At 34.7% G+C, this 26,937-nt stretch overlaps 1 protein-coding gene across 2 annotated transcripts in view; it reads right to left on the bottom strand.

The window, feature by feature from the left end:
• The window catches only part of Ndst4 (N-deacetylase and N-sulfotransferase 4), a 262,135-nt gene that overhangs the window by 17,308 nt on the left and 217,890 nt on the right, over positions 1-26,937 (bottom strand). For both annotated transcript variants that reach the window (XM_021729707.3, XM_040292929.2), the window contains 4 exons: positions 23,322-23,504; positions 7,360-7,456; positions 2,402-2,525; positions 345-519 (listed from right to left, as the gene is read on the bottom strand). In XM_021729707.3, coding sequence (XP_021585382.1) covers positions 345-519; positions 2,402-2,525; positions 7,360-7,456; positions 23,322-23,504 — 579 coding nt within the window. The remainder of the gene's footprint in view (positions 1-344; positions 520-2,401; positions 2,526-7,359; positions 7,457-23,321; positions 23,505-26,937) is intronic.

Below are 26,937 nucleotides of genomic sequence, written 5' to 3'. Positions count from 1 at the left end.
GTTGGGCAATCTATTAATTCTTTGACATATGATTTTTTGTCTATTATTTTTATGCTTGAAAATCCTTGTCCAAGTTGGTAGTATGAGTTAAATATTCAATTCTTTACAGTCATAAAGATATGCATATTTATACATTATACAAATACAAGTATATATGTGTATATATGTGTATATGAATATGTATATATAAAATATATATATATATATATATATATATATATATGTATACACATATGTTTTTATGTTTGAATCTCAGTGTATCTGGTTTTTATTTTCATGATTTACCATTGCCTATATTCAAGCTACAACTAAATGCTTTCAGCAGTGTTTTTCATTGCTCATACCTGGTACCAAGAGTACGCCCTGTCTGAGGGGTCGATGAGGATTGTGATGATCTTGGCTTTGGGGACTAGAGATGCAGCTCGCTTGGGAGCATCTTCTGAATGGAAGTAATTAGCACTCTTTTCAAATAGAAAATCACTTGTAATGTTAGATGGAGTAGGAAAAAAGTCCATATACCTGAAGACAGGGAGAGAGATGATTAACCTGAGATTTGATTAACCTGTACTCTGATTAGGAAGCAATTTGAACATTTTACATTTATTTGACCAATTTGTAATTATTATGCTATAAAGTAGCCCGAATAACAGATATTCTATATACATAAAGTATGAAGACAGCACAAAATATTATCATTACAATAACTTATTTAGGGCAGGGGAAGGAATAAAATGGAGTAAGTAGTTTTGATATAGAACAAAGGGAAAATACTGTACATTTGAGCTGATACTCTGTGTTTTCAAAAGCCAAATACAGCAATATTGTTTATTCCTGGCAAACAGAAAATCATTGCAAATTGCTTTGCTGATATTTTAATATAGTCAATGTGTGTTTGCAAATGTTGAGAAAGAAATTTTTAAGGTGAGATTGAAGTTCACAAGATACAAAAATGTGCAAGTCAAAATAGCTATAAAATACTAAACAGATTAAGGGATGGCTGTTCTCCTTTTTAGCTGCTGCATAATTTGTAGTATATGTAGCACTGTGAGCACATTATAGTCTATCTAGAGTAATTAAGGGGATATTTCCTGCCAGTTGATCCTGTGGAGCCTCGGTAGGTTCATTCCTCCATATGCTGTCGGAACGTTCCTCTGTGTGTAGATTATGGAATCAATATGTTTTGAGGTTAATTCAGTACAAGGCTTTAATTATGTGTGTAACCCTCCTTACAGCTCATCACTTCTCTAACCCTCAAATGTTCTAGAAATAAATAATGAGAGCAATTAAGAATTCATATAAGACACTTATTTTCCTCTTTGACATTTGCTATTATGTTTCCCAAATGTGGAGTGTTGAAGAATCTCATCTATATTCCTGCTTAACAATTTGTGTTCCATTTGAGCTCACAGATAAGAGAAAACTGCTGTTCTGCCTTTAATAATATGCATGTAATTTCAAAACTTAGTCTTTTAAGAATAAGGTAGGGTAGTAATGTCCTAGACATAGAATGGACACATCTTTGCTCATGATGGAAAACCAGATGTGCTCATTGGTATTGCTCTGGACTGACATTGATCCTAAATCCTGCATCTAAAAAGAATACGTTTTTCACTCAGAACAAGTTCATGCATGATGATGACCCACAAAATTGAGGGAAATTTCCTCAGGTGAGATTGGCTTTATATAACTGAGAATTAAAAATTAAATTTAGGACCATATTTTCTTGGCAAATTGGGATAGAGCTAGGGAAAACTCACCAGAGTGAACATCATCTCCAATATCAAGTTTATTCTTTTTTAGTTTATGAAAAATTTTATGATAATTAAAATTACTTATAATTTATCAAGTACCAATTAATATTATTTCAGGCATGTGTGTTATTAGAATTGATATGGTTTGGGAAATGCTCTCATTATTTGCATGACAAACATCAGCTTATATTGTAATACAGTATATACAGTCTATGTGGTTAATGAAGATACATGTCACATAGTACAAAATAAAGCAAAGTACTGATTTATTTGTTTCCTCAAGCATCATTGTGAAGACAAAGTAATGTGTTTAATAAAAAAATTCAGGCACTGTAAAATAATAGTAGGCTTAAAGAGAATTTTAAATATCCTTATGAATAATTCTGATGAAAAATATCACATAATGTTTTTTATTCAATCATATTAACTTACCAGAAAAATATTATCATTATTGCACTGTCCAAATCAAATTATAGGCAACACTGATTAAACATATCATCATTATAAATTAATTTCTAATTCACTGTGGTAGAATTGAGCATAACGAATTTATTCTGTAATTATGCAGATGCCATGCATACATCTATAATTGCTCTGCAGTGATGGAGCATGTGTTCATAATGGAGTTTATTTTTTGTTATTTTTCTTACCAGTCAATTCCCTTGTGATAATTGTTTCCATTAAAAAACTGAACTTCTTCAAATGTTTTGGGGCTAGGGAGATTGCTGATGATGGAAGGGTGCATAAGAAGAAATAAATAAAGTGCAGTTGTTCCTATTACAAAAAAAAGAAGGTAAAGGTTATATGAAATAAAAATGAAAGAAAAATTGTCACTTTAGTATTTTCCTTTGCTCAAAAAGTAATATTCAGAAACCAACTCTTTCCTTTGTCAAAATGATGTCCTTGACATCTCTTAGGTATTTTTCATGTCGTAACAATTCAAATGTTTCTTTATCACTCTCTGTGATTCTTTTTACTTAAACATCTGATTTAATATGAGTACACAGCGAAATTAGAACAGACTGATAATCCAGCCAAAGTAGGACTTCAGGAATCATGCAGTTCAATTTCCCTCCTCGAGCATCAAGGGCATGGGGTGCTTCTACCTTTATCTCTAGCATCCGACACAGTACCTGAACCTGATGGGTCCTGAACTGCTATTAAAATGCAGATTAGGTAAAAATCTAACTATTCAACAGATGTTGCTGTATTATTCTGTATATGACCCTAAAGTAATGATAAGAAAAACAAGTATACTGTTCTTGATGAATTTAAAGTCCATGCAAGGACTTGGGTCAAGGTAATTTTAATATCGTGGGGAAGATATTATAATAAGAGACAACTAGTGTGCTCTTACAACATTTGAGAAGAATGGATGATTTAAGTTCTGGGAAGTCAGTGAGGGTTTCCAGAAGGAAGTAATTCTAAAGTTTTTTTCTTGAAAACTAAGTGTTATTCAACAAGATTGAAAGAGTAGCTCAGAATTCTAGAAAGATGGCCATTTGAATGTTCTCTCCCAGAAGGACAGGGCAACCTTATCTGATGACTGATATTCAAGGCAGAACAGTCTAGCCAGTGGAACCAATTTAGTGTCCACATATAGACATCTCAGATATAATCCTTGATAGTTTATTTCTATCAATGACAGGCCAGAGACTGGGAGAAATAGCAGAAAGGACGCATGCAGTGACTGGGTCATCATAGCTCATATAAATCAAGGATTCCCTTCTTGAAAAGTTTCACTACTTTTATGACACATTAGAATAAAGTAGGGTTTTCAGATGTCTCAGACCTGGGAGAACTGGCGATGAGTGACATATGTGGGCTGGCAGAATAATAATCATTGCTGTTGGGAGATATGGAAGCAGAGGTCATCAGATAAGTGGCATTTTGGTCTAATACAACTCAAACTTCTATGAGCAAAGGTTACTGTGCTCTAAGAATTAGTGAGACTATCACTTTACCCAGTAGACAAGATACAACAGACACATTAAAACATCTATAATGGGTGGCTCTCAGTTTAATAGGATGGAAAAAAATAAGATATTCCCTTATGGAGGCTAATTACTAATTGAAAATACTTTTAAGAAATAATAATTATAGAATCAAGTCATACAAACTTAAAAGAAAGCTGAAAGAGAGAAAATTGGTTAAAAACTAGAGACTTTGGGGCTGGGGATATAGCTCAGTGGCATAGCACTTGCTTAGCACATGTGAAGCATTGGGTTCGATCCTTAGTAGCACCACATAAAAATAAATAAATAAAATAAAAGTCTCCTGTCCATCTGCTGTTTGCCGTGGTACACACCTGTAATCACAGCAGCTCAGGAGGCTGAGGCAGGAGGATCACGAATTCAAAGCCTGCCTCAGGAAAAGCAAGGCACTAAGCAACTCGATGAGACTCTGTGTCTAAATAAAATACAAAATAATTCTGGGGATGTGGCTCAGTGGTTGAGTGCCCCTGAGTTGAATCCCCAGTACCCAAAACCAAATCAAAACAAAACAAAAATTATTCTGTCCATCTAAAAAAAAAACAACAAAACAAAACTAGAGAATTTAAGACCACAAAGAAGTATCTTTAAACACACTATAAGATTTAAAAGTCATGAGGGATGAGAGGAGTCTTGAAGGACTGATCTGATTTGTTCCTGAAAATAACAGGAGTTCAAAAGGATACAATGTGAGAGGAGGAACAAAAGTGTTTCAGAGAAAAAGTGAATTAGACATAATCAAAAGCTGAAAGTGTTCAAAGAATGCAGAACTGTCTTTTTAAGTTGAGAATTACCTTCAAATATTTAACTCATTATGAGAATGAAGAAGGAAAGAGAAAGAAAGAGGTTTCAGAATTACAGGACAGCTGAGAAAAAAAAATTTAATATTGCTAAGGTTTTGAATGTGGTTGAACCTAGGGTTTAGATACAGGATGATTTTCAAATTATTGTTGAACAGTCAAATAAATAAATATATATATATATATATATATATATAGTTTTGTTTTTATATTTAGTACTGAGAATTGAACCCAGGGGTGTTCAGTAACTGTTACATCTCCAGTTCTTTTTATTTTTCTTTTTGAGACTGGGTCTCACTGAATTGCCTAGGCTAGACTTGAACTTGCAATTCCCTTGTCTTAGCCGCCTGAGTCACTAGGATTACAGGCATGCACAATTGTTCCCAGAATTAATAGATATTTATAATGTCCCTCAATGATATGAAGAAGTATTTAATCACTGGGATGCTTGTGGAATTGAATCCAGATCTCCCCTGGAATACAGAGTCAAAGCCTTTGTTTTCTGAACCCTATACATTCATTCCATCAGGAGTTAGAGAACATCAGGAGTCCTCTGACAGAAAGGAGAGGGAAAGTTCTCTCAACCAGGGACAAGAGACACATGGTTTCATAGTCACAGAATCAGCTAGAAAGTCTGGGTTTACAACCTCAAAATGTATACATTTTTATTATCACCTGTGTTTTCATTATCCTTGTCACTCATTCTTATCTAATTTCTTTGATATATATCTTGTGAAAGAAGAAGAAAAAGCTTTAGAGTTTGTATACTCTAAGAGAAACTCTACTCATATATAATCAACTCCTCTTTAGTTTTAATAAACCAGAGTAAGACAGCCAAATCATGAGAAATTAATATTGACAATGGGAACACTGATCTTCTAGAAGATTTATGGCCAACGAATTATGGTCTTGGAGTTATTGTACTAAAGTTGACCCTATTAGAAATTCTCTTTTTCATGGCAATACTAAAATTTGACTCTGAATGATGAAGTATTCATTGCTGTCTGAAGGAATAGAGAAGGGCCACAATTTGAGCTTTGTGTATCTTAAGTTCAGGGCTACTGTCATCTCTGATTATTTGTCTTCTCTTTGCCCTCATTCCTTGACCCACTTCTAGCCAATGAAAATCCCTCATAAGATTTGGCAATGGCAAAGTGGGATGTTACATCTGTCCTTCCATTCTCCCACAACAACAGAGAAAATAAGACTTTGAGGACCTCTTTGATATCTTACATTATTGTAAGGGATGTATGTACCATGTTTAAATTGTTGAAAGACAAGTGCATTTGAGGCCAGATTGTTAGGCTTTATCTGTGACTCTCCTCCAGGGAATTTACAGTCTCTGACAGCAGAGGAAGCTTTGCAAATGAAAATAATACAGAACAAAATATGATTTTAGCCTTCTCTGATTGCATTTTTAGGAATTATTACAACCATTTTCATATTGGAATAATATTTTCATAGTACATAAAATATTATCATCCAATTTCTTTGTTTGAACATCTTACTTGTTTATCTTGGTTAAGCCAAAACTGGCAAAAATCTTTATCACTGCCATACTGGTAGGTCAAATATAAAATCTAAAGGCATAACTTACTGTCTTTATAAATACAAAGAGCAAGGAGGAAAAACATATTTATCATTACTAACCTGTAATTTTCTAGGAGAACTAAGAAGCAGTAATATTCAATGACAGATGACAGAGGACATGCCTTTAAATTAAATTTTTAACATGATTTTACAACACAGGAAGGTTTTATTTCTTTAGTAGTCATTCCAGAGTTAGCACTTATGTAAGGGGTTTGGTAGAAAATTAATGCACATTTTAAACAACAGCAACACAAAATGATCTATCTGAAAATACATTCTACTTTTTTTCCCCCTCCCTGCACATGTGTTAACTTACTGTGGTAATGCAATTTATATTCCTAGAGGAAGGAAAGATTTCAACAACCAATATCTAATAGTCTGGAAATTTTGCCCACAACCTTTAAAATGATCTACTTGCTTGTATTACAAATATCTTCATGGGGTCAGGCTTATTTACTACTGCGCCTGTTTGTTTTGGGTTATGGTTTGTGCATTCACTGATGAAAATGCTTTCAGTCAAACTAGTGAATTCAAAATACAGCAACTCAATAAAAACTTTAATTAATCAGGACATGAGCAAAGTGTATAAACCTGTCACATACTGAAGAAAGTATAAAATATTCTAATTGAAAGTGTCATCTCATTGGTGAAATACTTGCACTCTCTTTTACCATGTTCTATTACAGTTGTCCTTTAGTGCATGAGAAAATACCAAGGAAAAAATGGCTGGTGAAGCTCAGGTTTATCAGAAAATAAAGCATATTAATGCTAATTGATTATTTTTATAAATCACACATGTAAGATATTTGAAAGCAACCATGGCAGTGGCTTTGAATGAAAATCAATTCAAAGCTCATGTGCAGCATAAAATAGCTTAAGTCTGTTCAAATCACTTTTTCATACCTTAATTCAGGAATTAATTAGCAAAGATATAAAGAGTAAAACTTAAAAGTCAGGTGACACACAAATTCAAAATCTTCAAAAATTGAATGTGTACCTCGAAACAGTTTTAAAATCTGTAGTTAAAGCATTTAATGGCAACATTAGGGTCTTCATGAGGTTCCTGGCATATAGGGACTCCATGGGAAAGAAAAGCAATTCAATGAATTTGCATGGATGTCAAAAAATTTCACAAAGCAAAACCTGGTCCCATGATGCCATATAAAAATAGTTTGCATAATAATAATAATAATAATAAAAGCAAGTAGCACAATTGACTGTGCTTACCTGTTTTTTGAGGCCCAATCACAAGGAATTTTGGTAAGTGGTCACAAGTTTTCTCCCTAGACCAGATGTCCTTATGTCGTTTATCATCACATGGATTCTGCAAAAAGGAAGAATAGCAAATCTTACTGAGTGTTGCAGGCCTGTCTCTATTCCCTAACAATCATTCAAAAGGTGAGATCAAATTCTTGTCTGATCCCCTAGAGCCAGGCATTAGATCCTACTCAGGTTCTCTGATTTCCAAATCCTTTTCTTACAAGGGGATTGTCGTCTTCTGTCACCTCAAGGCTGCAGCTCAGCATTAGATCAGTTCTACTGCCATCACCTGATGTTCGGCTGGATACTAAGTCCTGAGATACTACTCTATTCAGGGGGTTTTGTTTTACATCTGCCTATTAGAAACCTTAACTAAACTTTTGTCATAGTTTCACAGCTCATTCATTTTCAATTCTAATGGAAACATCTAAATATTAGAGGCCAAATATAAATATTTTCAGTTGTTTTCCATTCAAAGTGATTTTCTTTGACAAAAATTTCTTGATAGTACTAGTCAAATGAATTGTTTTTAATTACAATTCCTTTGACCATTTTGCCAATATCAAACTTCTCAGCATTCTATTCCAACACAGAATATGTTTATCCAATTAAAAAATGGAGATCGATCTAGAAATGTTTACTACAATTCAAATTCCAAATTTCAATTAAAGTATACAAAAATTAACCTCTATACTATTCAAACTCTCAATAATTAATTTGTCAAATCTCCATCTACATTACTTGGAAATTTTGTTTGAAAAATAAGAAAGTAAAAATCTTGAAAGGAAAATATTACTTAATTATATTAAGGCTTTTTTTCCTTAAATAATTATTATCAATTTGTTTTTAGATGTAGTCTCACTATGTTGTCAAGACTGGCCTCAAACTCCTGGGCTCAAGTGATTCTCCTGCCTCAGCCCATTAAGTAAACAGGACTATCAGCATGTACCACCATGCCCAGATCAAATTTTATTTTAACAATTTTTAAAATATGCTTGAGAAGAATTATTTTCTTCAAATAAAATTTTAGCATTTTTTTTTCAAAACTAGGGCTTTAAAATCAATTCTTCTTAGTATCATTATATAGCCTGAAAGGAACTGAAATATATTGACACTTTGCAAAACCTAACATTGGCCCATTATATTGATAACATGGTGTTAACTGGACAAGTGGCAAGCATTCTGGCCGCCTACAATTCAGAGGATGGAAAACAATCATATAAAATTTTTGAAGTCTACTACCTTTGAAGTTCCTAGAGGTGTGGGCATCTGGAACTCGCTTGGACATCTTGTCCATAACAAAGGGTGAGTTATTGTACTGTGTGATTTTTAAAAAAATATATTTTTAGTTGTAGACGGTCATATTTATTTGTTTGTTTGTTTAATGTGTTTCAGAGATTTGAACCCAGTGCCTATCACATTCTAGGCAAGTGCTCTACCACTGAGATACAACTCCAGCTTTACTTTATGATTCTTATTGCTAAGAAGGAAACACGGTGCTTGATAGACTTTGTTGAGCTTTACGGGCAGCATCTTTGGAGTAGAAAGTATTACTCGGAAACAATTATCGCATGATATGAAACATTTTGAATGGGGCCCAGAGTAAGGAACGGGTTTGCAGGGTAAGGCTGAGGTAAAAACCACCATTACATTTGACCTATATATCCTGGCAGACTTTGGTACACTATGGCATCTTGTGTCAAGTGGAGTTTCTGGCAAGTCACTGAATAAAAACCCAATGCACACACCTAAGGTTCTGTAATAAGGTACACCCTCTAAAGAAAATAATCCAAACAACAGTTTCTGATTTTATGTTGGACTCCAGAAGACAATGTTTATCTTTGGTCATTCATGTGATCATGTGGTCATAACTATTGATCATTAACTGGTACTGACAAATCCACCACATAAGTTCAGATGTGTCCAGTAACAATTTGTTGTACAATGAAAGTGATACATCTGGGATTGGCCTCAGGCTGAGAGCTTTTAAATAAGTGTCTCCTGTCCCTATGTCACTGGACACTGTTCCACTGATACCTTTCCATCTGCTTCTTTCTGTAGTTTCATGATAGGTTTCCTTCTAGGTAACAAAGAGGGAAAAATCCAAGCATGGATCATGAAAGGGTTGACTCATGTATTGGTAGAAGCCTGTGAACTCCTGATACATTGTAGCCCTCTTTAGGGAAGTGGGTCCTGAAAACATTGGTTAATGCCTCCAATTGGCAGAAGTTTGGACAGTGTACTTGTCATCCATTATTTTTGTATGTGGATAAAGTAGTAAGCAGCCAAAGGTAAGGATGTGACAGACTATTCAGCAGTGATGAACAGTATAGGACAAGTTGGCCATACAACTTGAAATAACAGCCTAGGAAGATTATGGTTTGTAACTGCTAAGGAAGAGGCCTGTGAATATAGCTATGATCCAGAGTGAGCAAAGAGAGTTTGCATTGTATGTTAATGTGCATCCAGAGTATCCAATGTAGAAGAGATGCTAAACAACCAAATGGACAATATGATCCAGCCAGTTCCAGGTGTTACCAAATGTTACTAAACCTTTCTTCTCACTACTCCACTGCTGATGCGTAGGGCTCACGAATGCAGTAGCCATAGGAGCAAAATGGAAGCATGCATGGGCCTTTTCTCCTCTAGTCTGTTCAATTTACTGTTGCTGCTAAGTATCTGACCTGACAGTAACAGAAATCATTCGTAAATCCCAGAAATAGCATTTTCTTGTCACTTAGTGTGAAATTGATTATATTGGACACTTCTATCCTGAAAAGGGCAGTGATTCATCCAGATCAGGCCTGACATACATTGAAAATATTCATTTACCTTCTCTGCTCACCTAGTCTTGGCCATCACAGAGTGACTCATTGACATGTTACTGCACATAATATTTTTTTTTTAGATAAAAGGAGCCACTTTCTGGTAAAGGAAGTGTGGTAGTGAACATATGACCATGAGAGTCACTGGTCCTTCAACTTATCCCACTATCTAGTGAAAAGACCTATTGCAAGATGAAATTGAGGCTCCTGCTTGAAGATATAGCGACTCTTAAAATAGAAAGGTAGTATCTGGTGCCATGTCTCCAAAGTGTACTACAGTTAAGTTCAGGAATGAAGGAATGGATATAGAAGTGGACCTATTCACCATCATTCTCATTCTGTAGTTTCATGATAGGTTTTTCATTTCCATGGCTTCCTGTTCTGTGTGTCTTGGAGTTCTAGTTCCTGAGGAGGAAAACTCCCACCAGAGGACTGGTAGGAGTATGACCAGACCGGAATGTGTAATTTCTGCCTGGTCACTTTGGACATCTTGTGCCAGTAGTCTAGCAGACAGAAATGAATCATCCTCCTGGAGATGATTAATCTTGGATCATCATGAGGAAGCAGGGTAGCTACCACACAGTGGGAATAGGAGAATTGTGTTTAGCACTCAAATAATCCACTAGGATACTCAATATGTCCGCACCTGGTTTGGTTGTAAATGGGAACGTACAGCAACCGTTGTCAGACAAATCCTGGGTGACATCCAGAGCAGAGTCTACCACAGTGAGCTCCTTGCTTCACAACTTAAGTTGTTATTATTGAAGCACACCTTTTCTTTGTCATATCTTGGGGCAATTTGTAAGAGGTGAGTTAGTGGAACAAACTACAGCTACGGGGACTGATTTGGTTCTGAGACTAGCTGAGTCCACAGGCACAGCTTCTAGCAACAGCATGAGCCAAGGGAGAGGGAAATCCAGAAGAGGGGACAAGGTGGGAGAAAATAAAAATTGCTTTCAGTTTGAGGACTAAATGCAGCAAGGCCATTATACTTTCTCATAATAACTCTTCTCCTTTAAGTTTCTCCAGGGGTTATGTTCACCGAATCTTAGAAAAACTGGGGGGACTAAACATAATAAAAAACCAAGTGGAGCTGAACGGGAACCAGGAGTATACTATGGTGGATATTCTTTTCTATAGTGAAAATATCTCTTTTTTTTGGGTGCAACTTTACCCTACCTGCCCCCTCCCAACCCCTTAACAGCTAATGGCCTTCAGTGGGGCAGATTGAGAATGATCCTGGGCTTGTGGATAAGAGCCTTATGACAGGCCCTCCCTACCCTCAAGGGGTGGCTGATGCAAAGGTACAAGAGACAGACCTGCTGGTCTTGAGGTGAAGCAATTGTGTGACTAACTGTCCCTGAAGACCAAGTCAAGGTGATACTTTGCTGAGAACACATCTTCACTCAGGATTTTCCCTTTATCTGTTCAATCACACAACTTCCTTATAGTTTTTTCCTGAAAACATTTCTTCAATAAATCATTTACAGCTGAATCCTTCTCTCAGCTTCTGCTTCTAAAGAACACTACTTAGGGGCAGTGACCATTCACATTCTATGAAATTAAAAGATGCACTTGATACAAATGTGTTTTCTATCCTCAACTCCCACTGGAATAAGCATAAAGCACAGAATAAAAAGGCTAGCAATGTATACATACAGGCAGCTGCATTATGTTAGAATTTACTTTGGAAAAGATTTTATATATCTTGGATTTTTAAAAATTCATCTTTAGAAAGGACAAAAAAGTAGTTAATTAGTAATTAGTAAACTTAACATTTCTTTTTAAAATTTTGCATAACTGAGATTTTTATTTTAACTGTTATTTCTATTCTCTATTTAATACTGTATTTCAACAGAAATATTTTATACTCTATTAAATACTAAATTTAGGATTCAGTACTCATTTTTAAATCCTGCATAGTCCTGCTTTATTTTAACTCTCTAACCATGTTTTCTACTGTTACAAAGAAGACTAAACAATTCTTCTTTTCTTTAGCTAATATTGGAACATCCATATTTTTCTTAGTATATAGGTTTCTGGCAAGGGACCACATTTCACAATCTCTCTTGAGTTTAGTTTTCTTTAAATGGATAATTGCAGTTCATTGGAAAGAAGTCAAAATAATATAAAGTATTCTCTTAAGGTAAAGCCACTCTTCCTGAGTCTCCCCTGTCCTATTTACTGCCATCTGTGACATGGCTACAATTGTAGCCTGTGCAGTGAACTCAGGTGGAAGCCATATATTGAAGAACTTGTTGGCCTGGGGACTGTGGAACAGAGCTGTCTGTCTCCTAGATTGCCTGTCCACTTTGGGGGCAGTTATGTGAGTGAGGCACACATTTCCATGTTAGTTAGCCAAGGATTTTTTGAATGTCATAATTACAAACTTCACTGTACTCCAGCTCAATATATTTCAAGGTACTTGTCTATGAGTAGGTAAAGAGCTTGTGCCAGAATGAGAATCAATGAATTTCTTGCTTCAATGACAATATCCTGTTACAAGATAAAAATAAAATGCAGCTGAAACAACCAGTGTGCTTAGTGACACAGCTGATTTACAGTCTGGCATGAGCTTCTTGTCCCATGGTGTATCAGCGACAATTTAAACCCGTTCGTGGATGACACTTTGGTACTAATCTGAGTTAACAACTGCTGACACCAACCCACTGCTTCAGCTATACTGTATTCACTCTCATAGAAAAATCCATGACTGCCTCTGAGTCTTTGAAGAATTAATTTTTCTGTACTATGCTCAGATTTATCCCAATTCACAGTTAAAATTTGATTGTTCTGGTTTAAGCCAATGTCCACCATAAGCTTCCCCTACTTAATTTATAGGGGTAGCCTAGGCCAGTCATGAAGAGCAAGAGCTCAAAAGGAACACTGCCTATGCCTTAAGTCTTTTTCTAAATTCTCTGGATCTTGATTTTCTTAACTATAAAAATGGTCAATAGTCTCTACTTCATATGGTTATCAAAAGCCTTAAATAGGTTAACATGTTTAGAATGATCAAATTATGCTGTATAGAAGAGGATGTTTATTATTTGATTCCACATTGGCTCTTTCTTCCCACTTGTCCAGATTAGTAAAGCAACTGGAGCAAAAGGAAGAGGTAAATTGTACTGATAGACTGGTTTATTGCAAGTGTCCATCTGAAGAACAGGCTTCCTGGACCACTGTCAGAATCCATGGGCACCTTCGTTGACTGACCCTCCACAGGAAAAGTTTCATTTCACAAGTCAGAGTAGACTTCAGGAATGTGTGAGTTGCTTTGTAGAGAAATACCTTGGAGTTTCTTCTACAGATTTCAGGATATAGGCTACCCTGTCAGATGATCACGAGGCCCCTGTGTAACCCTAGTTCAACTTATGAATGATTTTCTTAGCTTTTGCAACTTATCCAGTCAATAGTTTCAGCACTTCTTATCATTTCAGGTCTCAATTCAAATATCGCCCATGTGCCAATAAAAAACTATCAAATAAAGGAAAAAAAAAAAGCACTCCAGGCAGCCGGCCTTCCCTGATGACCATAATTCTTCCTACTTTTGTCTATGATGATTTCCCGTCATGATTTCTTCATTTATTGCTGAGAGCCATAGCCAAGTAGGAATGACGCATGGCAATTTCTTTGTCAGCCTACCCAATGTTGCTTAGAGGGAGGACTCTCCATTGTGGAAATGGGCTTGCCTTGGACCCAGGTCATTTGCAGTGACATTGCATGAATGTTTGAGAAAGGTGACCCTGCTCAAGGACCAGGGTGGATCCGGGTTTAAGGCGGTTCCAGGTTTAGGGTGTGGATCCTGCTGGGAATAGGGTGTATCCTGCTGCCTCAGGGGCCCGCTCCTTGAATTCCCGTTGAGTTCTTGTGGGTTTGAGAGGGTATTTTGGGATGCAGAGCCCGGTGGAGAGTGTGTATTTTTCCCCAGAACGTGTGTGTAGAGTGCCGGTGAGAGTTCAGGAATAAAGAGTTGCTGTTGGAATCTACAAGGCTTTTGTGGTGGCTCGGTTATTTTGTGCCCAGACTGCGGCAATTTATATTTCAGTGCCTGATGTTATTTTCTTCATGTGTATATGTCTCTATATAGTATAGTTGTTATCCCTAGTAATTCTGTCTCAACTAAATGTTAAGTTCTCTGAAGACAAGGCCTCTGTCTTTTTCATTGCTATAATAATACATGCAGTGCCTATTAAATGTTTGTATACCAGAGGACTGACTGATTGACTTAGGAAAGACACAGTAAATATTTAGCAATAGGAACAGGCAAATTTTGACATATGTTTAAAAATTAACATAATATGATCTGTGTAGAAATTTTGCTTCTGAAACTCCCCCACACACACAAAAAATTGAAAATCTCCAGCTCTGTCCTTCACTAGAAGCTAGTTCTTTCTAAGTGTTCATGCCATCACTTCAGTATCATATAACTGCTTTATTTGCAAAGAACTTCATTCCTCAATTGTGTTTGGCAAGAGGAATGTATTTTCCACGACCTACAATTATTGAATTTCCCCACACGTAGCTCAGCAAAGGGCAAATATCAGAGTAGGTGTTCTATTCATTTGCTCAGAAGGTTTCTTTATGCTTAGCAAAGGTAGAAGAGTGAACCAATGGATTATTTGGTGTCATTGTTGAAAGTCAAACTCTTATCTGTGAGATCTTTCCTGTTTCTCATATGTTCGATGAGGCCACTTATCTTCTTTATTGCAATATCAGTGTCTTTCTCATTCTAATTTCTTCTTGCAAAACTGGTGAAATAAAATGTTCACAGACATAGGCAGATCTGATATAAAACTTAAAAAGAGTTTTCTTTTTCTCTTTACACACAGAACCCAGATAGACATATCTTTATTTGTAAACAATGATGCTAGTTATATCTAGTTGTACATTCCCAGATGTTATATCTATAGAAGCAAACTATCAAATAAAATTATCAGGATGCTGTTACAATACTTGCTATTCCAAATGTTTTTATTGCTAATAATCAAATTTACATTACTTCACTTCTTCTTGTAGGTATTTTACAGTCCCTGGCATTTGTATTCTTCAAATTCAGCAGATTGCCTTTCTTTATAACTGTGCTGCTTCTACATTGTGCTATTTGAAGATTTTCCAGATGCCTGTATTTCTGCTTTTACCCTTTTTGCCAGCATATTTCCCTTTTTGTCTGATAATCACAACTTTATTAGCAGAGTGTTTGCATTTCTTATTTTATATTCTGGAAATGTTTGTTCAGATTTTTTCCCTACTCTGACTTTCCTTATGTTGTCTGAATATTTGAATGCCAGCAAATATAATATCCAACTTTTATTGATCACCTTCTATATTCTAGGCACTTGCTTGACATAGATTATTTCTAATCCTCAAAGCAGCCTGGCAAGGCAGATATTATTATCCCTTCTTTATAGCTGAGGATGCTGAGATGCAAGGTGTTTTAGTCAGGTCTTGCTGAAGGTCACCTAGCAAGTTGATTTCAGATATGGATTCCTAGGCTGGAATTGTCTGGGCAGTTAAATAAAGTGTGTGTGTGTGTGTGTGTGTGTGTGTGTGAGAGAGAGAGAGAGAGAGAGAGAGAGAGAGAGAGAGAGAGAGAGAGAGAGAGAGAGAGAGAGAAAGAGAGAGAGAGAGAGAGAGAGAAAGAGAGAGAGAGAGAGAGAGAAAGAGAGAGAGAGAGAGAGAGAGAGAGAGAGAGAGAGACAGACAGACAGACAGACAGACACACTATTATGAAGGTCAAAGAATCTTCCCTGAAAAAAAGCTTAAGGGTTCCCTTGTACCTTGATAATTTGTTCTATTTCTATTTTTTTAATTTTAAAAGTCAAAAAGTTACAAAGCAATTACATTCATCCTTTTTCATTCTCCGGTCTGATCATTCCCTCTGAAAATGAAGCTGCAGTAATGTTAAACCATAATTTACCATTTTAAGTATCTAGCACTATAGATATAGTTAAACTTTTTAAAAAGAAATTCAGTTAGTATTGCTTTAGGCAGCACCTGGTTACAGTGTCAGTCTAGTGAAAATGCATGTAACTCAGCTCTCAAAGAGGGAAGGTGATACGGGCAGTTTTATACCAAGAATATATGAGGCAAATTTACTTTTAAGTAGACATAAATAAGGTGGGCAGAAGACTCCCTGAAGCAATGGTCAAGGCTTTGAAAAGGCAATAAATTCTAATGAAATTATGTTACTTAGAAGGATAGAAGCACCCATATTTTTTCTCTCCAAAAGTAAAAATCGCAAATTTGTAAACAAACTAAAACCATGGATTTTTAAAAACAAACATCATACTACCTACTTTATTTTGAAGTCCATATTTTTATAGATGCATGAAAATAACTTCTGTTTTCATTAGATCTCATCAAGCCTACATTTCCCTTCTACCTCTAAAAGCCAAAATCAAAACCAAAAACAAAAACCCCAACCTGCTTTTCTCATCTCTTCTCTACATCCTTCTTTGACAAGGACACTGAGGAATTCTCAGTTCAAGATTGATTATCCCCATCCATATCATGTGCCTGTTCCAGAAAACTAGGACATACCTAGAGCTTAATAGTTGAAACTTTAGAAACACCCGGTGCTCACAGTGAAAGGATGATTTTGTTAATTACAAACATTTTAGAGGTTATTGGTTTCCTCCTCATTTCCCCTTGGCTTGCCTTCTGCTATTCTGACCTCACTGTCTGAAGAATGCTATAAAAGGAGATTTTAAAATATTACCTTTTTTTCCCTCCCTAAATGGCTGTGTTGTTTTAAAATCTATCCTGCTTATTAAGTTCTGCTATGTCATTTCCACAAACACCCTTTTCCAAGTCTTTTATTTTGTTTGTTTTCAGGCTGATGACTTCCAACTTTTTGTCTTTCATTGTCATTTAAGCCTAATGCAATCCATGTTCACTACTGAGGCATTTTAATTGGCAAGGGATGTTTATTTTCAACACTTTAATCAGCAAATGCACGTGGAAAATCTCTGAAACAAACCCCATCTTTTCCAGGATTCCGATTCTCTTTGTCCTCCATGTGAAAGCCATTTAGCCCCTTGGTACCTTGGAAAAGCCTCCCCTTTGCTGAGTGCACTGGTTCATAATGGATGCTCTCTGTATAGAACTCCTGTGGCACATGAAAGTCTCATCATTTTTCAGACTTTTCTACCAAAGTACCCTGAATTATGGATAAGGATAAATGCTGGCCTCTGGGCTGGGGCTGGAGGGCCTCAGCTCTGTGTGTGTTTGGATAGGTGACAACTTCAAGAGTATGGCTTCAAGCAGAGCATTTCTGTGGTGTATTCTAAACATCTTTGTGTTCCTCATCATATTATACCCATGTTTACTTAAATAAACCAATACTATTGGCCTTTTGCCAAGAAATATCCTCATAGTAAAATTCAGAAGGTGCATGTTTGCTTTGTAGCTCTATCTGTAGACAGAGGACTGAACCCTCCAGCACGTAGTCCTTTATATTTTTGTTCATGTTTTTATGAATATCTTTATAGGGAACAGATCAAGTCAATATAAAAAATGAATTTCCAAACTATTATGGATTACATGGCTGAATAGTGTAATTAGTTCATCATATGACAATAAAGTTACTCAAAGTTTCTGTAAAGCACACTATTCTATAAAGAACACTTTTTTCACTTTTTTGTTTTTTTTTTTACTTCAATGAGGTACTCAAATATATTTTTTCTCCATACTTTTATAAACATATTTTTATGAAGATTTTAGTTCAGAAAGTATGAAAGTGTTATAATATTTTATATTTGATGGAGCTCTCTACAAGTAGTTTTTCTATGACTGAAACTCATTAATGGTTTGTGTGAAGAATTCGATCCCTGACAAGAACATGTTTGCTACTGAATGACAAGAAATGGAAACTCCAAAACTTATGTCACTATTTGGGGATGTCACAATATCTGACCTTCTTGTATAATCTGAACAGTGACGTGCTTCATTGTAAATTAAAGAATTAAAATCACAAGGACTTATTTCCATATTTGAGGGACATTCCTCAATGATAATATTATTGAGTTAAGAAACATAATGTTATTGAGTTAGGAATAGAGATGTAGCATGGTATAATAGAAACTTAAAATTTTGATTAGAAAAAATATTTTAGATGATAATGAAGTCTGTTTCTCACTATGTCATTTGTGAAGTGGTAAAAATTATACTATTTCACTGGAAAGGCTAAAAGAGAAATGAATCAAAATGAAAAATATGTAATTGTAGTACTTTGGTCTTCCTAGCTGTGGGTTAACTATTCTCTAATAATTTTTCTTTATTATTTCTCTCCTACAAACAAGCTATACCACTTTTTATTTGACAGTCTTACTCTTCATAGCCATGAAGCTATTCAGGGACTACTTCTCTCATATATAGATTGTTTTTATAATTTCTCCTCTCTTTTCTTTTTTAGTTGTATACAATACCTTTATTTTGTTTATTTATTTAGTGGTGCTGCGGCTCGAACCCAGGGCCTTACAGGTGCTAGGCAAGCACTCTACCACTGAGTTGAAACCCCAGCCCACCTCTCTTTTCTTTCCTGTCCTGAAAAAAAAAAGTCTTCTCCTATTATCCATATTGACTAACATTTTTCTCTTGTCAATTCACTCTCACCTGTAGAATGTACATCTAATTGCTCCATATTGCCAATCAAATCCAAATGACACTGGTGGGTTCCAAAGCTCTCCCGTGGTCTTTAACCTGTTCCTCAAGGTTATTTCCCATTACGTTCTGACTTCTAAGAAACAAGTGCTGTATTTCTATTATTCTTTGCACACCTCTCCTTTGCTTATTCTGTTATGATACTTTAATAAGAGGCTATTGTGCTATGTTAAGTTCTAGGTTATAAATATAAATAAACATCATCTTACTCCTCAAGGTTTGGTTGAGATAGCAGATGACAAGCAGAAACAATATCGTGTGATAAGTGCAGTAACAATTATTAATGTTATAGAGTGCTAAAGAGAGGAATAAATATGAAGACAAATTTACAATGTCATTTCATTACTAAAACAAGGCGATATTACAGTTTGCAAGTTCCATGAAAGTATAGACCTTTCTTATTATTATGTAGGTCCTTCAAAAGTACAGGGTGAATAAATGCACACTGAAAGCATAACCCTGAAACTTCATTCTATGAAGGGGGTGATAGAAGTGGATTTGTCTTTCTAAGTGCAAAACCACCATTTTGTTGAAGCTGCACTGGAGTAAGAATAAGAAAACCTGGACTTTGGTCCTGGCTCATCTCTAAGGAGTCAATTGACTTAGAACATCTCACTAGTTGACATCCACTTTTTCTCTCAAATGAGTAAGTTGGGCTAAATGTCTCCAACTTCTTCTGCTCCTTCAATCTATAACTCTCTGTGTCAGCATTCATTCATTACTTCAGTGGACACATAGTAATCGAACCTAGAGTCTGTGTGGTGCTAGATCTTGTGATTTGTTTATGTCACAGACATTCAAATCTCATCATTTCTCACTGGAGCTGGATGCTTTGATGGCTAGAATCAACAAAAGTGCTAACCACCTAAGGGTAGCAGACTGTGATTTACTTTCTCACTTCTTTAACCCTGAAGACACAGGCATGGACAAGAGAAGCTGCAGCTCTTTGAGCATTCCCCTGGTCACACAGGCAGGCAGGAATCCACATCACACTTGGCATATTTGTTGATAGTGAGTCTGCCGAGTGACTGAGTGAAGATTGAGACTGAGCTAACCTGACAGCTTGAGAGCTTAAAAGCATCGATTAGGGAATGCAAAAGAATTTGACCTTCCTGCTGCCTCCTTGTTTTGGTTTTGGTTTCTATAATAAGAATTAGAGAGAGAGAGAGAGAGAGAGAGAGAGAGAGAGAGAGAGAGAGAGAGAGGTGGAGGGGGGAGAGAAGAAACTATTCTTTCATGGTTTGCATGATTATTCTGTCAAAACAGTAAGGGACATGAATTACTAACTACCTGTGAGCATAATTTTAAGACTCTTACACAGGAGGGGCTTAACTGACAAAGAAACAGTCCAGGGATTGCATTCCATGTGTGTCCGCAGCACACACTACTATATTAATCAGCCTTAGAAGAATCAATTTCCCGTGAGAGAGGAGCACAGATGCATCTTGTTTGTACTTATCAGCCCAATGGCAGATATTCACATTGCACTTTTTAATTAGGTGATAAAGCAGCCTCACATATATGGTAGTTGGTGCTAATGAAAATTTACATAAGGAACTAAAGAAAATTCAATAGATGTGAAGATTACCATTTTGCACTTTTTTATTTCTATTTGTGGTAATAAAAAAGTGTGAATTGAAAATCTAAAGAAAAATAATAGTTGACTTACTTTTAAAAGAGAATAATACTAAGTAAGAACTCCTCATGAACACAAAAACGTATCTGAATATTTCATTTTGACAGTATGTAACAATGACAGAGTCCTCATATTTATCTCTCCTAACTCCAGAGTCATGATTAATGGACTATAAAATGTTTATCAATAAATGCTAGGTTTGCTTATCTGTTCTTTTTAATAATTAAATTTTTGTTGTATAAAGGAAATACCTTCAGCTTTCTGTTCCATATTGTAGATATAAACATGAAAGAAGAAATAATCTTCAAGGAAAAGAAATAAAGGTTTTTTGCACTTTGTCATTACTTCACCACTTAGAGTTTTTTGGACATCATTTATAATTGGCAAAGTTTATCCAATTTGCTGCAATCAGTTGACTGCTCTTAAAATCTCAAGCATCTAAATTCTCTCCTGAACTTAATACTCTTCTATTTTCTATTCCTTGTTTTCCATCTTAAATATACTTCAGATTATGTGACACTTTTATTAGCAGAGAATGTTTGCAACTTTATTTAATCTTTAGGTAAAAATAGACAATATAAATAATATAATTCATAAGGTAGCAAAGGGAATATTTCAATAAAAACATTTCTTATTAAGTGAAAATTAAATACTCTTGCAATAGATTGCTATGCTAATATATATGAATATTCCTAAACTTATATGAACATTAGTAACAAAAATTTGTGAGTTCTATGAAATAGTTTCTGATTAATTATTTTATTTTTTATTAATTTTATTGGTATATTCATTATTTAATTAATGTATTATTTTATTGAGGTTATGATCAATTGTTTATTGATAAATAAATAATTAATGTTAATATTATAATATAATTATACCTTCCAAAATATCATAATTCTATAAAGAATAATTGCAGTTTATTATTATTTTATTTCTTTACTTATTTATTTATTTGCAGTTCTGGGGACTAAGCCTTTATACATGCTAGGAAACTGTTCTACCACTGAGCTAAAACCCCATCCCCATTTTTTTATTTCAATTTTATATTGTATCCCTAATTCATTAGCATAATATCTGATAATTTTATATGTAAAAAACATTTAATCAGTATTTAGAATCATTATCTTAAACAAATCATATTGGAGTAGCCATATGTTTGATTATATTCTCATTGTAAAAAAAGTATTTCAATGATAGCAAAACAATATTAATACATAAATATTTTTATTTTATAAAGTTCAAAAAATATGACAATTTATTTCATTATTTTAAAACCAGAACCTCTTTTCTCCAAAAAAAAAGAGAGTTGAGGGCCATTGATTGATTCTTTTTATGTCAGCCATCTGTCATAAACTTGGATAATTTGGCTGCTTTCTATTATTACTGAAACATAAATTATAGATATTTCATATATAAACATGTAAGAAAATAAGTGACTTACGATCAATGATTCATCAATTTTACAAAAGCATGTGAGCCATTGAGTAACCATCATTTATGGGATATAATGCTTTGCCTTTATAAAATCATCTTTTAATGTAACTCCACACACTAATAAAAAATTGTTTCTATTTGTCTAAGTTGTATTCCAAAAAACCAAGCAACTTATCTGAAGGGAAGAGAATTAACGTGAGCAGTTCAATGTAAACACAAGTGGCGAATGTCTACTGGATAAATCAGCAGAATATGGCATGACTTAGCAGAGCAGTCAGTTTAAAACACATTTCAAAATATGATAGTGGAAAAGAACAAACCCTACACAGGATCTGAGGGAACGTGTCATATCTTATTCTTTGTATGCTCTAGAGCAGGTAGATTGCCTTACATAGCAGATGCTCAATAAAAATGTCAAAAGACTTCCTGACTGTGAAGATATAGTCAAATGAAACATGATTTATGAAAAAAGAAGAAACAATCTTGATGAGGAGGAGAGAGGTAGTAAAAATTCTGTTTTTGCAGTAATTTCTCATTAATGATGATACTACTTCTCTAGAGACTGCTTAGCAGGGGAACATCTGATATCTGCTCTCTGTAGCCAGCTTATTGATTGTGTGGGTCGATATAATCTGATGCATAAAGAACTAGGAAAGTGGGAGGCAGCATTTTCCTGGCTAACTGCTAAGAAGCAGATAGTTTACACTTGATGCATCCAAGCTGAGTGGCCCCACGTGAAGTTGAATTATCGGTAAAAGAAATCCTAAAATTGACAATTCTCTTTATTAGTAGGTCTAATGTTAGTGAAAAATTAGTAAGATTTAAAGAAAAGTGAAGATATGCTTAGGAGACACTAAATCCTATGGGCACTAGGTAAAACTTTGCTTTTCCTTTTTTGTATGTACTGTATTTTGAACATACAGATTAGAATCTAGTTACAGGGTCTTAGATTATCTTGGTTCTTGGTTTCTATGTCCCAAATACTCAGTGCTAACCATTTTTTGATAGTATTTCTTTAAATTAAATTATATGAGTGCTAACCATTTTACTGCAATTTAGTATATATGCTGCAAACTAGTTAAATGTTTAGCATGGGGAGCACACCAACAATATAACAGTATCCTCGATGCAAAATTTTCAAACTGATCAAGCAAATAACCCAGGAATAGAAATAAAAACTGCAAACATTTGATATGTAATACAAATAAAAAATATTATTGAAGAAGAGAATGAGGCTATTATTGGATAGGAGAACAGCTTGTGTTTAAAGGTCAGTTTTAATATGTCCGGTAGATTTCCTAACACACATTAGATAGTCACAAATAGCTAGTTTCTTTCCCTCTATCCCAGGAGAGAATATTAAATGTTACCTGCCAGAGAGGGTCTTTTTGCTCAGGAAAGAGCTCAAAGTACTTGTGAGCCAGTTGCACTGGGGGCAGAGTCTGCAGCTTCAGGTTGGTCCAGCTGTGCACAAAGTTGGCCAAGTTCACAAAGGTATACAACCCCAGACGATCATTTCCATAGTTAGATAAATGAGTCATGAAAATACTGATCTGAAAGATAGATAAAAATGACTACATAATATCATCCACTTAAGCTCAAAAGTGGCAGCAAAATCTCTAGGAAGCATGTCACCTTACCTTGGAATTTCATGGGAAGTACAATTATCTTTTTATAGGGAAGGACCCACATTTAATTTCTCTATCAAACTAACACTTAAATTCACTCTTAAAATTAAAGTTGTTATTGAGATTGGCATTCCCTCACTGCTTATCCAAAGTATAGTATAATTTTCAATATCAGTTTTTTCCCGTTATGGAATCAGTATCATCAAACCATCAAATCAAGTAATTTTCAAACTAGTCAAGCATCAGAATCAGATCGATTCTAAAATTAAAACATTGGTTTAGATATTTTCTGATATAGATACACACACACATATACACACAAACACACACAGAGTTTGAAATAGAATCAGACTTTAGTATACTTGTTTATTATCTAATGGAGATTTTTTTTAGTGCAATAAAGGATTTTGATTACTTTCTGCATAAAGAAATGATAAATGCTTGAGGAGATACCTGATTTGCATATTATGCAATATATATTTGTTGCACCATCACATAGTACCCCAGTAATATGTTCAATTTTTATGTTTTAATGTATCAGTTAAAAATTTAATTTCATAAAATTAATAATGTTTGCACAGAAATTGATTACATTTATCCATACTCACTAATCTTACAATTTTTTAAACCTCAATGTTAACTCTAAAATTATATGGCATTTCAGTTACTGTTGTTCTTTTGTGTATATAAACTAAGAAAAAATGAAATAGAGATTGTTCTGGAGAGACTAACCAAAATTCTGAATGTAATTATAGTGATAATCTAATTTACAATCTATCAGGCATTGTAAAAGGAATTAAAAATACCAAATAAAGGAGAAATGACATAATTTTGATCTAAATTGCAGAGATTACTTCTGCAACTCATTAAAAAAGAGCTCTTTTTCTGTAACAATATTTTGTATTTGTTCCTAAATGTCAAGTTATTTTAAAATATAAATAGTTTAAAAGTAAATTTACTACCAATTATAAAAATCTATAAACGTTCAAAGTAATCAATGTAATAGAATAAAGTACTTTATTAATTTCTTTAATAAAACAGGAAAATACAATGTTACAATTAATAATACTAGAATAAATGCAACATTTGAAATTGAACAGTAAATATTGAAGAAAAGTCAAGTGTCTCAAAAGCTAAGGTTTGATAACATTGTTCACATACTTTCTTTTAAGAGAGTATGTTGCTTGATGTGGTTATTTTGGGTTATTTGGAAATAAAAATGGGTATGCAGTGCTATTACAATACCATTTTTTTGTTGCAGACCCAGCTGGCTACTCTTTGCAGTAAAGGTTATACTGATGACCTTCAGTTCAGAAGATATGTCACTGTATAACTGCAAATGCCCAGAGAAGAGACCTTTTATTTCAAAATAAAAAAGCATAACTTTGCACCAGAATTCAATAAACAATACTCTGGCAAGGAATTATAAGTAAAAGATACCAAGTTCCTTCCTTGAATGCCCTTTTAGTTTGGAAAAGACAGTGTTTTTCCATATGTCATACTAGAATACTGAAAAGAATTCTCTGAGGAAAACCTCTTGAAATTATCAGATTCACTCCCCATTATAGTTGAAAGAAAAAAGAGAAGATGAGGACATGACCCTTCACCCTTAGTTTTTCAGAACTACAAAATGAATATCTAAAGTTTACAAAGCATTTGCTATGTCCTAGGTATGATCCTAAGCCCTTTACATATATGAAGAACTAAATCTTTACCATGCTCTTACAACGGAGGTCCTGCTATTGCCCCCTTCACAGATGAAGAAACAGACTTAGAGCAGTTAAATAACTCCTTGAAGTCCACAACTAGAGAGCATCAGCACAGGATTCCTGCATCCAACATAGGATATGCCTGAGACCTTCCACCCAAGCACATTCATATATAGAATCTGACACTCATCATTTTTTCCCTTTCTCCATTACAAAAATGATAAAGTACATATTTCTATAGAAGACAGTGAAAAAACTATGAAAGTATTATCGTGGCAACTTATAGTTTTTCTTTCTTCTTTGAAATAGAATGACAAAAGATACATTATTTTTTGGAATCCTAAATGAAAAATTCTTTCTTTTGGGGGTGGTGGGCAAGGCAACCTTTACTTCTGCAGAAGGGCTGCTATGGAACCTGACCCCTAAATTAAAACTTTTAAGACAATGAATTATAGTATTTGAAAACAATGCTACCAATAGATTCAGAATTTATCTTTGGATATAATATCATTTCTGTCATATTTCTTGTCCATTTTTTCCCTTGGGTATATTCAAACTTTATACTTACAGATCATAAAAGAGAGACTATATTGAAGAATATTCTTTATATAGTTTGTTTAGGTAGACGTTTACATTGACTCTCCCAAATGTTAGATGATATAATAATATTTCTTGAGATTCATATGGGATCATTTGAACAAGCTTGAGTTATCTATGTCACAGGTTTTTGCATTGGCCATTCTCTCACCCTTTAGCTCTTTTATCTCGAATAGGAAATGTTCTCTTGGCAGGACTTAATTAGAGTTTCTAGAACATAACAGTATCAGTAGTTGATGACCATATAATTGCAATTGTTGTCATGAGAACTTCTTTATAATCACCACAAAATAATATGCATTTGATCCCAGTAAGTATGCATTTATCTCATGTCACTACTGTAATTAAGAAATAAGACAGTGTAAGTAGTGTGCTTCAAGATAATTATAGTTTCCCAGGACTGAAATTATTATGAAAAAAAAAAAAACAGGCTACAGGCTGAGTGCCTAAAGAAATATAACATGTCCTAGAAATCTACCACCTGCCCTCTAGTGCTGTTATTTTAAGATGGAATTTTAAAGCTCTGGTGAACACCTAAAGTCTGACAAAATTATTTTTAAAAAAATCTAGTTTGAGAGTATTGTAAAGATTATTTTTAGATGACAGGCATTTCATTGAGGTATTAACATAATTAAAAGATTTTTGCAGTGGACTAGTTCTAAGTAATTTTTCCAGAATTTTCTATAGGAGACTAAGCTTTGTTTTTATGAAGGATGTATAAAACTTAATGCAGGGCAAATGGAAAATCTGACTGTGGAAGGAAGCAGAGTCTGGAGATGTTGTGTGGTTCTAAGCTGAGGCATGCTTGTGCAATTAAATTTCCCTTTGCTGAAAATAAAAAGAAGCACCCTGGCCACTATAGTTGCAATCACTGTTGTATGGGGCAGCATGTGCACATGCCTTGCTGGTTAGAAACAAATTAGTGCTGGTATATGGTCAATTGACTGCACTTTAAGAAAAACAATTCTGCAGGCACAGCTTAACTGTGCATATCTGGCTTGCTAAAAGCACCTATTGTGCAGACAGAGCATTTTAGTTTTAGTATTTCTGGA

This window comes from Ictidomys tridecemlineatus, chromosome 9 (assembly GCF_052094955.1).
Source record: "Ictidomys tridecemlineatus isolate mIctTri1 chromosome 9, mIctTri1.hap1, whole genome shotgun sequence".
Classification (NCBI taxonomy): Eukaryota; Metazoa; Chordata; class Mammalia; order Rodentia; family Sciuridae; genus Ictidomys; species Ictidomys tridecemlineatus.
This window is presented reverse-complemented; position numbering and strand designations above follow the sequence as displayed.